The 15,692-nt window shown below is 33.7% G+C and overlaps 1 protein-coding gene across 4 annotated transcripts in view; it reads right to left on the minus strand.

Annotated features, from left to right (window-relative positions):
* The window catches only part of DOP1B (DOP1 leucine zipper like protein B), a 49,418-nt gene that overhangs the window by 1,583 nt on the left and 32,143 nt on the right, over nt 1–15,692 (minus strand). For all 4 annotated transcript variants that reach the window (XM_039370066.1, XM_039370060.1, XM_039318410.1 and 1 more), the window contains 16 exons: nt 14,936–15,047; nt 14,527–14,712; nt 14,033–14,152; nt 11,889–12,023; nt 11,252–11,307; nt 10,183–10,287; nt 10,034–10,100; nt 9,268–9,412; nt 7,745–7,824; nt 7,329–7,438; nt 6,555–6,701; nt 5,823–5,884; nt 5,062–5,190; nt 2,278–2,414; nt 2,113–2,162; nt 1,053–1,211 (listed from right to left, as the gene is read on the minus strand). In XM_039370066.1, coding sequence (XP_039226000.1) covers nt 1,053–1,211; nt 2,113–2,162; nt 2,278–2,414; nt 5,062–5,190; nt 5,823–5,884; nt 6,555–6,701; nt 7,329–7,438; nt 7,745–7,824; nt 9,268–9,412; nt 10,034–10,100; nt 10,183–10,287; nt 11,252–11,307; nt 11,889–12,023; nt 14,033–14,152; nt 14,527–14,712; nt 14,936–15,047 — 1,800 coding nt within the window. The remainder of the gene's footprint in view (nt 1–1,052; nt 1,212–2,112; nt 2,163–2,277; nt 2,415–5,061; nt 5,191–5,822; nt 5,885–6,554; nt 6,702–7,328; nt 7,439–7,744; nt 7,825–9,267; nt 9,413–10,033; nt 10,101–10,182; nt 10,288–11,251; nt 11,308–11,888; nt 12,024–14,032; nt 14,153–14,526; nt 14,713–14,935; nt 15,048–15,692) is intronic.

Below are 15,692 nucleotides of genomic sequence, written 5' to 3' on the forward strand. Positions count from 1 at the left end.
TAAATGCTCTTTAAATTTGTCTACATATTACTTTTGTTACTTTTGTTACTTTTGTCATTTTAGTCCTATAGGACTAAATTTTTTGCCTTCGTTTTATAAATCAGAAATTCTACAAATGCTACAAACTTTTTTTTTTAAACAAAATTTTATTAAATTTATATAAGTGAGGAAAAATAGGAACAATACAGGTATGGTAAAGGGAGGGGTAAAAGGAAAGGGGGAGGGGAAGGAAATAAGGAATTAGGGTAAAATAAGGATAGGTACAATCACATATTTCAATAAACAAGCAACTGTCCGGATCATAATAATAAGTAAATATCATATTCAACCATTTTTAACAAAGCTTAAACTGTAACATATTAAAAACAATTAGTAAACAAATACGTTGATCTATTAAGTAAACACTACTAATAAAATCTCAAAAAAATAAATCCTAACAATCAAAAGTAACAAATGAAAATCAGTAAATCAGGAAAAGTAATCGTATCATCAAAATGTTAGTTAGAACTCGATTAAAAATCAGTCAACTATTCTAAAATATTGAATCCTTCAAATTCTAACGTGTCTCTAACTATTGATAAAATTTTTCCCAAGTTCTAAAATAAATTGAGTCATCTTTTTCTTTCATTTCTAATGTTAGTCTATCCATTTCTGCACACTCTAAAATTTTGGTAATAATAATCTGGTCAGATGGTAGATTCTCATTTTTCCAAAATTGGGCAAATACTATCCTTGCAAAATGCTACAAACTTGAAGAAAAAAAATACAACTTTATTTCCACATATATTGCTATATTACATATTTGTTATTTTTGATCTTAGGTGAATTCTCTTGCAATATAATCTGTATCTATAAATTTTATTTTATGCAGTTAAATATATATTTAAGGTGCACATGTTTCACCAGATTCTGAAAGTGACATAAAAATATTAGGTTGAATAAACTAATGAAGTGGCATAGCTATGCAGTAGAAAGAGAAGCGCAATCAGATCACACTGAGATAACCCTCAAATGTTCTACTATTTTACCAAGAATAAAAATATAACACTTACATCTGAAACAACTGCATCTTGTCAGATGGAAAAGAAAGTGCCGTGTCTAAAAATTTACAGGCTGATAAATACAAGGTTAATTCATTCTGGTGTATGTCACCAAGGAACCCAGTACTGCCATTTGATGGTGCTTTCTGTCTGCTCATTTTCTTGTTGTTTCTGTAAGATCCATAAAAAAATATATCAAAGACTGTAGAACAAACCTGATGACTTTTTTAAAAATGTGAAAATTAACTGAACAATTAATTAAACCCTTTCATACAAGAGTACAAATACAAATGCATCTGGAATTTTGAAAAGACAAACGGCTGAAACTTAAATTTACTGGAACTTAGCTAATATAGCTAAGACATTTCAATTTTAAAAATTACCATTTCTACTTTAAATTTAACATTCCTTTCTTTTCCAAACCAGCCAACAAAATGGGTACAAATATATTTCAAGGGGGCTAGTAATAGAATTGTTCCACTAGTTCTAACTGCTGCATATCAGCAACCTCTCAAAAAGATTCTTTGCAGGCAGAAAAGTGCCATTTAATATCCTGGGGAGAACCCTGAAGTCATTTTAAAGTCAGTGTTCCTGGATGAATATTCAAATGGCGAGCTGCCAATTATCAGGTGTTTAAATTAATAAATTAGAAAAAAATAAAATGTACATATAAAATAATAATTTACTGTACTTAGAAGTGCAGGTACAAATATCTTCCTTTATTGGTGCAAAGTTTGGGTGAACTCTAAGAAAAAGACCTAGAATGTGAAATGCTACCTGATACCAGGGCAGCCCATTTTTCTACCTGAGCCAGTTCTGCCTGCAAGAAGCTCTCAAACAAGATTTTTTCCCCCATTACTTGATACCTCCTAAAGTCTAGATCCAGAAACTGAGCATTGGATATTGTTTTTATGTGTGGTGTATTATTTGTCTGCATGGCTTGTATTCTACTACTTCTGAACTGTACTTTAATTCTAAAATAACAGAACTATTTTCAATCATTATTAACTATTAAGATCAGATTGCTAATTTTACCTATTTTTTGTTAAGTTTATTGAAAAAAAAAACTTACTTTGCTGGTTCAGCCATTAGAATTTCCTCTAGCTGTATAAATGTTTGAATCTAGATGATCAGAGAAATGGAGGAGAAAAGAGAAAAATGTATTAGTAAATATTTATTTCTTTAAAATATCACTCATACTACTATTATTATCATTCTGCTATTAATTATTACTTACGAGCTCTGTCACCATGATTGGCCATAAAGAAGTTAGGTGTTGAGGGGAAATTCTCAATAAAAGTACCCTGAAAAAAAGAAACATCTGGGCAGCTACTGAAGAAGTGTGTCCAACACGTAGGTTGTCAGTCAATCGCTCTTAGAAAAAAAATTACAACAGAGAAAGAAAAAAAGAGGGCAAGTTAACAGACAGTGTAATCTATTTTATACACTGTTGAATGTTCTTAACTCATGATGGCTTACAGAAAAATTATCCAGACTATTAAAAACTCAAGTATTAAAACTTAATACTTATAAAAAATAATAATTTCTACCTAATTAAAACCATTAAGTGTACTGAATAGAAAAGTACTGAAATGTAAGTGGTTTGGTTACCATCATTCTGATTTATTAGTGTGTACCTCACCTTTCTTTTCAAACCAGTACTGAAACTTTTTAAAATCAAAACTCTTTCAGGCTAAGAGAAAGAAGGAATTGTGAATAGAGCTGACAGTAAGTATGTCAACAAAATTGATGTTGCCAGAAGAATCAGTTATAACTGAGCTTAGGGATTCAAACTGATAAACTTGATGAAGATGCAGAGTTATGTAAGCAAAACTAGAGCACCAGGGGCATAGTAATCCAGAGGAAGCAAAGATTACTTCAAAATTATGAGATGTGTACAAGGAAGTTATTCAAAATTTGTCTTTACATGCCTGTCTCATGAAGTTGTGTGAGTTATGGTTTTGTTTCATGATACATGTTTTGTCATTCCCACCCACATTTTTGCCTGCCTACACCTGTCCAACAGAGTTCATTTTCTGTGTCTTAGTGAAAAGCCCAGATGATGTCATTGTGTGACCAAGTGATACACAAACAAAAGTTGTAGTATTTATTGAGTAATGGCCATGATTCTACAATTTAACTAACATAATGTTAAGTCAGTAGTGAATTGAATGTAGTTAGCCCATCCTAGAACTGCAAATATAAATTATCTTCCTAACCCTAACATTGGGTAGAAGCCTGTCCTTTTTATTTATGGAGAACAATGAATATATCTGTGTATTTGTGTGAGTAAAGTAGAATCTTGATTTGATATACAGTGAGGGAAAAATTATTTAATCCCTTGCTGATTTTGCCCACTGACAAAGAAATGATCAGTCTATAATTTTAATGGTAGGTTTATTTTAACTGTGAGAGTTAAAATCACAATAAACAAATCCAGAAAAACGCATTTCAAAAAAGTTATAAATTGATTTGCATTTTAATGAGTGAAATAAGTATTCGATCTCCTATCAATCAGCAATATTTCTGCCTCCCAGGTGTCTTTTATACAGGTAAAAAGCTGAGATTAGGAGCACTCTCTTAAAAGGAGTGCTCCTAATCTCAGTTTATTACCTGTATAAAAGACATCTGTCTACAGAAGCAATCAATCAGTCAATCAGATTCCAAACTCTCGACCATGGCAAAGACCAAAGAGCTGGAATGGGCTATAAGACTATTGCCAAGCAGCTTGGTCAGAAGGTGACAGCAGCTGGTACGATTATTCGCAAATGGAAGAAACACAAAATAACTGTCAATCTCCCTCGGTTTAGGGCTCCATGCAAGATCTCACCTCGTGGAGTTTCAATGATCATGGGAACGGTGAGGACTACATGGGAGGATTTTGTCAATGATTTCAAGGCAGCTGGGACCATAGTCACCAAGAAAACAATTGGTAACGCACTACGCCGTAAAGGACTGAAATCCTGCAGTGCCCGCAAGGTCCCCCTGCTCAAGAAAGCACATGTACAGGCCCTTCTGAAGTTTGCCAATGAATATCTGAATGATTCAGAGGAGAACTGAGTGAAAGTGTTGTAGTCAGATGAGACTAAAATCAAGCTCTTTGGCATCAATTCAACTCGCCGTGTTTGGAGGAGAAGGAATGCTGCCTATGAACACCATCCCCACTATCAAACATGGAGGTGGAAATATTATGCTTTGGGGATGTTTTTCTGCTAAGGGGACAGGACAACTTCACTGCATCAAAGGGATGGGAGACAGGGCCATGTACTGTCAAATCTTGGGTGAGAACCTCCTTGCCTAGCCAGGACATAGAAAATGAGTCGTGGATGGGTATTCCAGCATGGCAATGACCCAAAACACACAACCAAGGCAACAAAGGAGTGGTTCAAAGAGAAGCACATTAAGGTCCTGGAGTGGCCTAGCCAGTCTCCAGACCTTAATCCCATACAAAAACTGTGGAGGGAACTGAAGGTTCGAGCTGCCAAACGTGAGTTTCAAAATCTTAATGACTTGGAGAGGATCTGCAAAGGGGAATGGGACAAAATCCCTCCTGAGATGTGAGCAAACCTGGTGGCTAACTACAAGAAATGTCTGACCTCTGTGATTGCCAACAAGGGTTTTGCCACCAAGTACTAAGTCATGTTTTGTGAAAGGGTCAAATACTTATTTCACTCATTAAAATGCAAATCAATTTATAACTTTAGTGGATTTTGAATCTGGGGATAATATTACATTTTTTGATAATTCCTGTTTACAAGACATGTTGCACTTACCATGATGGCTAGGATAATGTGAGTCAAAACTACATTATCAAAAAGCATCAAGTTGGAATGTATGCTTGAATTAGTTATTAAAATAATGAATGTGTGTCTGCACAATTCCATACTTCCACTGCCACATATACAAAAACTATTGCTTATAGCCTTTTTTAACTTCATTATAAAATTATTTTATCCCTTTTAGTTAAAGTTATAAGTTATATCACATCCTTTATCTATAACATACACAAATTATCACTCACCTTGTATCAAAGGAAGGTAAAGATGATATTGATCAATTTCACCACTGAAAACAGCAAAGGCCTGACGCTTTAACAACATTGCCTTTTGTTCAAAACTTGGAAAAAGTTTTAAGGAACTACTCTGCATATCTACAATTAAGAAAATGGATGTTAATATATCTATCTCAAGAATTGTCTTAGCAGGTACAAGGATCAAAATTATAATAGAAACATATGAATCATGTGGTACTAAACTGCCCTTTATATGCTACCTATCCTCTTGAGCTACCTGCTTACATCTTGTAGTAAACTGTCAGACCAACTAAAGCCAGTGTTTACAGATCAGCTATTATGACATCAATCTACTGACATTTACAGAACTTCAAATATTTTAACTGATGAACCAGAAAAGTAGGATTCTTTTTCTCTAAACTTAACAATATAACTGAAATATTTCTAGCTATTGCTACTGCAGTCACTGTGTATATCCAATGAGTTGTTTGTATTGATCTTTTATAGTTAGAGTCCTAACTAGGAAGTTTAACTCTTTCAATGTCTAAAATGCATGTTGTCCAGGCTATTAACTTTATTCGTGCTTTATATTGTTAGTGGCATTTAGTTTTCAACTTTTTATGAATGTAAATTGACAAAAACTTTGACATTAGAATTATATAAAATCTATTAAATGAACAAATAAATAGCTTTATTGATTTTTCCATTCTCTATTTGTATTCTATATTTTCTAGCAGTTAGCTCGGTAACAATTATGGGAAAATGCTTACTCATCAAATCTTTAAACATAGTTTTTTCATGTGTAAGTAGGTGATCGATAATGGTTCGCCAGCTGGAAAAAAAGTAAAGTTTGGTGTAACTGAAATGGAAGCCATGTATCATTTTTTGTTAAACAAGTGTAAAGAAGGATGACACCCCATGAAAATTCTGCAAATTTGTTGCATACTGGGTCTATGAAACCTGGTGCATATGCTTTTCATTTATGACAAGTCACAAGAGCTTAAGATAAGTCTATAAGATGACTCAAAGTTTATAACTGATGTTCTATAAAGTTGACTTCTTTTTTGAAATGTCATTTTAATTACTATTTAGAGGATGGTAATTATATTTCCTTTTTGTAGCAAAATCATCCAAGATTCTTGTGGCACATTAAAGACCAATATATTTCTCATAAAACACTCTTTTGTGCATTATAATCCACAAATTTATGCTATAATAAAGGTGTTCAATTTCAGATGCCACAAGAATTCTATTTAAAGTTACATATTGAATTTCTTTAAAATCATGGTTCAGAAAAAAAAAGAATGAAAATAGTATTAAGATTTTTTTCTTTGCATAGTGATGTCATATTCATTTAATTCCTTTAATGAAGGCCAATGAATTTTAACTAACTGGCATTGATTCCAAGTGTACCTTAGAATTACAACTAAACTATAACCTGTTGCAATTTGCCAATTAGTTCAGTCAAAACCATGCTACACACTTTTAAATATATATCTTACTGAATGCATGAAGTATCCATCTGAAAAAAAGCAGGATCCATAAATAGGTCTAAAACATCTTTCTTCCATGCTCGTTTGGTATAGGCGTAGCCACTTAAGGAACTTAACAACTGAGTACTAGCATGGAAACTAGGAAGATTATAGGCACTGTAAAGACACAGGAATAAAATGAGCAGATCACATAAACATAGACAATTCTTACACAGCATATCTCCACATACTAAATTCTTCAGTGCTGATCAGATAGTATTCCCGCTATACTATTATATTATACTTGATTTTCAATTTTTAGTAATACACCATGCATACAAATAGAAATCTAAATTGCAATGACTTAAAATTCAGTTTAGTAGCATATTACAGAGTAACATTACTGGAATGGTTTAAGCCGTGTTGTGAGGAATAGGACTGATTATATAACTGGGCTGAAAGAAATTGCCATAGGAGGTGGTAGATACTTGATATAAAAGAATGCCAATTTTATTTATTATCAAGTACATTTTCAGTGTTAGACAAAGGAGGGATAGTCTTCTGCATGTCATAAGTGAAAGACAGTTGCCAACTCCCAGATTATGATTACATGTCTGTGGGAGTGCTGGGATGGACAGAACCTTTTAGATCAGTTGTAACAACTACTTGTTTAGCCCCATTGTACCTTCGAACGGTCACTGAATCTGTGGTTGTTAACTGAGAACTACCAAAAATTGGGCTGATCTAAGAAAATGTACTTTATATAGTTACATATATATAATCCAAGGAGAAATGGATATTTACCTGTGATTCCGTAAGTAAGGAAACACATAGTAGAGCAAGCGTGAGATTAATGGGATTGCTTTTTCTTTTTCATCACTTTGATAAACCATATCCAGGAGAGAAGCAAGAACCTACCAAAACAAACAGGTACATTTACATTCACTATATTGTTTCTGGGTAGAAAAAATATAGTGAAAATTCAGAATATCTCCAACCTCTATTGTGTGCTAAGTTAGAGGTAATATAGCACCTTTGATTTTGCTGTATCATGCATTTGTACCACAAGCTTCAGAAAAGCCAAGCCCTTTATGCTTATCGCAAGTGAGTTAAAGAGGCATGCAAAACCTGCAACTGTGCTCACACAAACACATACACGAAAAGCAGCAATTATAGAAGTACTTAGCTAACAACTACAAAAACAAAAACGTGAAACTCACCTCTGCAAGGAGAGTTAGAGCTTGAACACTGTATATTGAGGGAGCAGAGGCAGACACCACAGATGACACAGTGGAATGATCTGTGGACACAACAGCATTGGGTTTCCCTTTATTTTTTTGTTTTAGAACATTACTTTAAAAATTATAGTAATTACAATGTTGAAACAGATACATTTGTAAAATGTAGCCTTGCCATACATGTTGATAATTTCCATAGGGAATGAAATAAATCTTACACAAACTGAAAATCCTTTTGTTGCCTAAAGCATCTAGTTTAAATATATTACATGTAAAAATGTAAATAAATCATGATTTCCTTTGATTTTGTCTTCTTAATATGCAACATTTGCTAAGCTCAGAACTTGTTAAGCTAGGAAGTCTGCATCAGATGATTTAGCCTACACGATTGCCTCTCATGTGTATTCTCTTCAGCTATTTTTTAGAGCAGTGGTTCTCAACCTGTGGGTCGGGACCCCATTTGGGGTCAAACGACCATTTCACGGGGGTCGCCAAACAATGCAGTCCGCCATTTTTTCCCCCCTTTCCTTAGCTGTGCTACTCCCTTTTATTCTATTGGCTTTTGAAAGCCAATAGAATAGACTCTCTTGAATAGAGTCTAATTCTATTGGCTTTCAAAAGCCAATAGGAATTGTCCAGGCTGTCTTTGCCCTGCTGAACCCGCCAAAAGTCCCATTCTGCAAATGGTGCTGCACCAGTTGAGTAGTCCTCGACTTACGACCGGTTGAGTAGTCCTCGACTTACGACCGGTTGGGGGTCGTGTTATTAAAAAGGTTGAGAACCACTGTTTTAGAGACTGGTTGAGATTCAGATGGGACAGGTTTTTCAGCTTCTGAATCTGAATCATATCATTGATCCTAATAACTAAAACAAATGTAATACTGAAATCAAGACTGTAAGTTTTACTTTATTGGTTATGTTCAAATGAAGATTGACAGTATCTGTATGGACTGTTATAATTTTGAATGGTCTGCAGGCTACCTTGGAGACTTTTAAATCTTGATTCAAAATGCTCTTTTAAGGTACAACTAATGGCAATTTAGGAATCTCATTAGAGGTTTTGCAAAAAGCAGATACCTTAAACCTGTATTTTATGGGCAAAAACATTCAGATAAATGACTAGACACCCTGAGAAAACTGGGTCTGGAAAGTTATCAGGGATGTTTGAATTATGTGAAAAATATTTTAATACTTTTAAATACTGGCCTGCTCAATTTCAGATAGTTTTGTGTCTGCTTCAGTTCTCTCTCTCTCAGACACATTAATAAGAGATGGTTCTGGGATTTTATATTTTAAATAAATTTTAAATAAATAACCGTTAAGCTAATTTTCTGATGCTGCTGCTTTCCCCCATTTTATGATTTAAAAAGTATGTTACAGGCAGTAGTATATGCTACTATCAAAAGCTACATTTCATCAAACATTTAGCTTAAATGTTATCTATATATTTAAAACCTGTCTTCCATACTTTGATTGTTAACTAATGCAATTTCTGGTTTACTTACCAAGCAGATTATTTTCCACACTGGATTCTTCTAAAGAGATCTGAGACTGAGCTTTCACTTCCAGATTCCTGCTAAGCCAGCTAGTTTGTTCTAGAGAAGAAGCTGCAATGTTTCCCACTGCTTCCAATATTTTCTGAGTTACATCCTGAAAGGCAAACAGACTGTGAAAGAAAAGCAATCCACACAAATAGATAATATGCAATGGTGAAAACCAACAACTTTTCCTTCCCTTGAATAGCTTGCTGTTCTTTTGTGGACTTCAATATTGTTTGTTTGAGACAGTTGTCTCAGAACTGTGCACGCTAGAGCCCACAGACTGCGTACAGATTTACTAAATTCTGAAAATTCCAGTTATTCATACAAATTAGACGTTGCCCAATTCTAGATGATTCTGGATAACTTATGTTTAAAAAGTAAGAACAATGAAAAGAAAAAATAATAAACATTCAGAAGACTGAATTACAATAAAACAATCTACAACCATCCTTTTGCTTGAAGGCCTGGAAAAACAGACAAGTTTTAGATGACATTCTGAAACTGGGAACAATTCAATAAAGATTTTTTTTATGCAACTGTTTTAGCATTATAGTGTCATCCATAGCTTGAGAGATTAATTATTAATCTTTCACACACTTTTAAGTTGCTTGCAAAATTTGTTGCACGGTTAGTAAATGACATACTATTTTACACATAAATGACATACTATTTTACACATGTACACAGTTCCAAATCCAAATGCAGAGATTCAAAAGATGCTGCGGAGTACCTGCAAGTCTTTCTGATTCTTTTTATTCTCCTGGCTTGGAGTTCTTGTCACAAAGTCATTCAGAGTACTGCAGAAAAATAAACGAAACTCAGCAAAATGATCAATTGTGATTATTAGTCCATGTACCAAAGTGATTGCTACTGTCATACCTGAGAAGCAAAAAATGACCAGGTGGTGCTAAATTCAATTGCACAGATTCCTTAAACACACCTAATAATGACTGGAAGTTCTCCTGCAGGGCTGAAACTGGAAGCCTGAGAGTGGGAGGATTATATTTCAGTTAGAAAATATTGAAGGAAGTATACAGATTTACAGAAGAGGCTAATTTAAAAAAAAATGTTTACTTGTTATTGCTTTGAGTTACAAATAATGAATATGTATGTATGCATATATTTATTTTTATTGAAGAGTTTTATAAAAGTTACAATATAAACCCCTAAATCAACCCACCCTAAACCCCCCCTCTCCCTCCCCCACTTCCCAGAGCTAAGTACAGGGTTACAATTATAATAATCATAATCTAGCTAACATTAACCAATTATATAAGTAACCAAGTCCATAATGCGCTTTAACTCCCCTTTAGCATAAATATGAACAAATTAAAAGTAACATAATACTAATAAAAACATAAACAAACATAATATCCTAATTATTAAACTAGTTATTAAACAATACAATATCCAAATTGTTAAACAATACTAATACTAAGAATAACAATAATATCATATAATTAAAACTAAAAATTCCACTATAATCTATTAATAATAATAATATTCTAAAATTTACTCATAAACTAAGTGGAACTTTTTAGTCCCATATTTATTCTGAATATAATCTATCCATCTTCTCCAAACCGAAATGTATCTTACTTGTGAATGATCCTTCGTATGTATGCATATGTATGTGTATTTTCAAAGCATTAAAGTACACAAGATTTGCCAATGTTTCTTTTTAATACAACTGTTACGTAATTATGACGATGATGACTAGGACTGGTGATTTGTTTTAAAAATGATCTTTTCTAGAATAACAGTCTAAGATGCTGCATTGAATTGTAATAAATCATAACAAGAAATGTCATGGAGATTATATCTTAACACATTTGCAGCTATTTTAATTGAAATATTTATCTATCCTTGCACTATCAGGAATAAAAATTCTATAGGAGGGCATATACATGTCTTAATAACTGAAATATGTGCAAGGAAGCCTATTTACCTTTGAATGAAAGCATTGCAGAAGTGAAGCACTGGGATATCCACTAGAGCAGATTTCTGGGAAAGAAAATATAGTACATTATATTACAGATAGTCCTCAACTTACGTCCATTTGCATAGTGACTATTCAAAGTTACAATGGCACTGAAAAAAGGGACTTATGACTATTTTTCAGACTTATGACCATTGCAGCATCTCCATGGTCACTTGGCAACTGGCATGTATTTGTGACAGCTGCACTGTCCCAGGATCATGTGATCAACATTTGTAATCTTCCCAGCTGGCTTCTGACGAGGAAAGTCAATAAGGGAAGCCAGATTTGCTTAACCATGTGATTCAGTGAACAACTGCAGTGATTCCCTTAACAACTGTGGCAAAAGAGGTCATAAAGTGGGGCAAAATCACTTAATAATTACCTTGCTTAGCAATAGAAATGTTTGGCTTAATTGTGGTTGTAAGTCGAGAACTATCTGTATAAACGATCTGTATAAACACTAGCAATTAACACTCAAAACTTTTTTTAAGAAATGTAGCTTTTAATGAAAAAGTCTGCTTTCTCTGCCTGCATAAAAAAACCCAAGTAAGTATTATTTCATCATTTTAGATGAGTTACACTGTTCCATTAAACATATTTCTACCTCTTCGCCTTTAATTTGAGAAGGTTTCTTTACAACTTCTTTTATTAGCTGCAGTATAATGTCAGTCTTCAGAGTGTTGAGAGCACAAACAAGGTCAACCAATATTAGCTGTGATGTATTAGCTTTAGGAGGCATCTGAAAGAAAAAAAAATAAAAGACACTATTACTCATATATTTTTTAGATTTTACTATAGGAATGAGAAACATTCAACACGCACAAGCTGCATTAGACCTTCCCAGAAGTCCCATACATACAATTATTGTGTTTGTGTCCACAAAGTCCTCCCCATAACCCACCTCAATCCCAGGAACTTCAGTTTAAAGGAGTTAATATTAGTTTGTCAGAGAATAGTGGCTTGGAAGGAACATTTTTACATTTCAATTTCATATAACCTGTGATTTCCTAAAAGTAACAAATCAGATGAAGCTGGTTCTACAGAGATGGAGTTTACTGGCATTTCTAACAGAAAGGAAGAAAGCATGATTAACACATGTTTGCTTTATAATTTGGAGTGCTTTCATTTTCTTAATCATGGTTCTGAACAACTGGAGTAAATGAATACTCATTGATTAGAAAGATTAAAATATGCAAAGTACTTTTAATACTTAAAACTAAAATCTACTAATGAGCACCTACTAAGTTACATAATTCATAATACATCAAACAGTTCCATGCATAGTCCCTGTTCATATGATAAAGCATGATTAACATTGTAAGCTGCTGAGAGTCTCCTTGTAGTGGGATGGGCGGCAAATTTAATAAATCAATAATAAATGATAAAGTGAATAGGAATGTCTCAGACATAAAAATGTCCCCTTGGTTGTTTAATGTCTTGAAATATAAAAGATATACTGGCTGAAAATATGAATATATGTGTACTTTTGTATGTAGCTGATGCCATGTTGTTGCCTCAGAACTCAAAAGATTTGCAGTGAATTATATAATATAAGAAGAGGGTAGATCCAACATTAAACTTTCAAACAAAATAAATTTGTATTTAATGAGAAAACTGAGATAGAGCAATTGTTATAATATATTTAAATGGCAACAAACTACAACCAGTGAATGAATACTTCAATAATATTTCAGTAGAATTTACTAAAGTTGAAAAAATAAATGAATACATTTTAAGACATTTAAGCAGTGATTGAAAGATGGTAGGCAGTATGCAAGGAACAAATGTTCGTCATAACAACTGAAAATGTCTGCATATATATAAGTATGCTTTTACCCACTTGATTATGTAGGAAACAGAATTGGATATGTCTGGAGAAACATAAACATTACTTGAATGGAGCACAAATGGGGCATTTAAGAAGCATGCAGGATAAAACAAAGACAGAATCAAGAATGAATAGCTGGCGGTGGTTTCTTTGTAAAGGTAGTCCTCACTTAATGACTGCAATTGGAACTGGCAACTCTATCACTAAGTGATGTCATCATTAAATGAAACATCATATAACTGTGCCAAACATAAGATATCTGCTGCAATTGCTAAGTAAACCATTGCAGGTTATGAAGTATGACATCACCTGACTGTGACTTCCAACTTACTGCGGGCTTCTCCATTGACTTTGCTTGTTGGAAGCCAGCTGGGAAGCTCAAAAATGGCATCCGGGTGACCACGGGGATGCTACAACAGTCATACATTTGAGAACTGTTTTTAAAACTATTTTTTTTTTCAGTGCCATTTTAAGTTTGAAAAATTGTTAATCAGTTGTTAACTGAGCACTAGCTTTATATCAACCCGGAACAAGTATCAAATTGGAAAAGAAATATAGGAAAGAAGAGTGAATAGGTTAAAAGAATGGCAAGACCAAGAGAGTTGTGGGGACATAAAATATATCAGATTCTGAAAAGAAGGGAGAAATTCAAAGAAACAAAGGCATTTTATAAAGCACTGTGTAGAAACAAGGATAATCTCTAAAGATAGAGAGAAATATGTTTGGTGTAAACTACATTGGTGTAATTAACATTACATTTGCATGTAATCAGTTTCTTTTGTTTGCTATTTGCTACACTTTTATATGCTTGGAATAACACTGCTTATCTCTAAAGGAATACATGTTTGTATGCATGAATGTAATAGGTCTAGCTTAACCTTGGCTGTGGAATGATCCACTGGACTTTTGCATTCTTTTACCTTTGTTTGATATTTATGAGGTCTTTTGCTGCTCCAAACTGCTGCTGTTGCAGCTATTAGTTGCACACCAAGTTGTCCAGTGAGGGGATTCAAGAAGTCTAGGATTTTATTCTTTAATATCTGTTCAAAAAAATAAATAAAAATGCTCTAATCATATTTTTGTTCCTTTGTAGACAAATGCTTGTTTGTATATTCCAGGGATTCTGACCCGGAACTGGATGAAATTGTGCTGAACAAAGCTATGGTTTAACTTTATGGCTGTTGAAAAAGTATCTGTTTACATGTAATTAATATTAGCAAAATAAAACTGAAAAAACTGAAACAATGGAAAATGTAATTGTTCGATTTTACACTGTTTTAAGTTTCAAAATGTAATCTTTTAGAAAAGCTGTTAATCACTTCCATGCTATCTGTAAAAAATTCCACATTAGAAAATATTATCACTTTATGCTCCAATCCCACCCATAGATTAAAGCTTAGAGAAACATTCATACTTTTGTTGCTTTGAAATAAATTGATGAACAGCCTTTTACGCCTAGGAAATCAGATGGTCTTTTTTGAGAATCTTCCTTTTTAATGACATTCCAGAGAAGAGACATGGTGTTAATGATTCGAGGAAACTCTTCCAAAATGGCATTCCTAGCATTTCGTAGACTTGTTGGATCAGCACTGAAAGGTGACTAGAACAAAAAAAAAAATGAGCAAAATTTTAATTAATTGATTGCATGTCTCAAAACATTTGACACCAAATATAGAGACGTGTCCTTAAAATTTACGAAGTGATATCACTGATTATTTTGAGATGAATCAATATCCAAAGAAACAAACCTGCCTTAGATTTTCTTCACCATTCTTGCGCCCCCCAAATCTTACTATAAGAATGATTTGGTTGCATACACATACCTTTCTGGTATGGTTTGGATGATCCAGAAGACAAAAATGGCCAATCGTTGTAAGTCCTTCCAAAAGGGTTAACGGATAATCTGGTGTAATGTTCTCCCTTTTATAATTTATGCTTTAGGAAAGAAAGTTACAATAAGTAACTGTCTATTAGCCATACATTTTTATTCACTCTTTTTTTCGGAGAGAATATGTGCTATGGCTATTTAGCCAAGAATCATTTATCCACAAAAACAAACATATAACTAAAAGTTTTCCCTAAAAAGTTGGGGGCAGGGGAAAGCAAAAGCAGAATATTCTGTAGAGAAGAAATCTACCAAAGATCAAAGAAATGATATTTTTTTCCCCCAATTTACATACTCCTTTCGATGGAACCACCTAATTCAGGAAAGGAAAGGAACTATGCAATAGTAAAGCATATGCTTTATAGCAGGGGTCCCCAACCCCTGGTCCATGGATCAGTACCAGGCCGCGGCATGCCAGCAACTGGGCCACACAAACAAGCAAAGCTCCATCTGCGAGATGCAGGCAGCACACATGAAAAAAACCTCTCTCCAAGGAACCGATCACTGGTGCCCAAAAGGTTGGGGACCTCTGCTTTATAGGCCAAAGGCTCTCAATACCAAATTCCTGGTCCCTCAAGTTTAATCATTAGCAAAAACTCTACATGAGCATTAATTGCCATTAGTCACCTTAAATGATAATGTGTTAGGACATATAATATTCCAAGAAAATATACAAACATATTCCTACTTCTTAT

The sequence above is a fragment of the Crotalus tigris genome, unplaced genomic scaffold (assembly GCF_016545835.1).
Source record: "Crotalus tigris isolate CLP2741 ecotype Arizona unplaced genomic scaffold, ASM1654583v1 scf7180000017601.7605149639:7615979, whole genome shotgun sequence".
NCBI classification, from domain to species: Eukaryota; Metazoa; Chordata; class Lepidosauria; order Squamata; family Viperidae; genus Crotalus; species Crotalus tigris.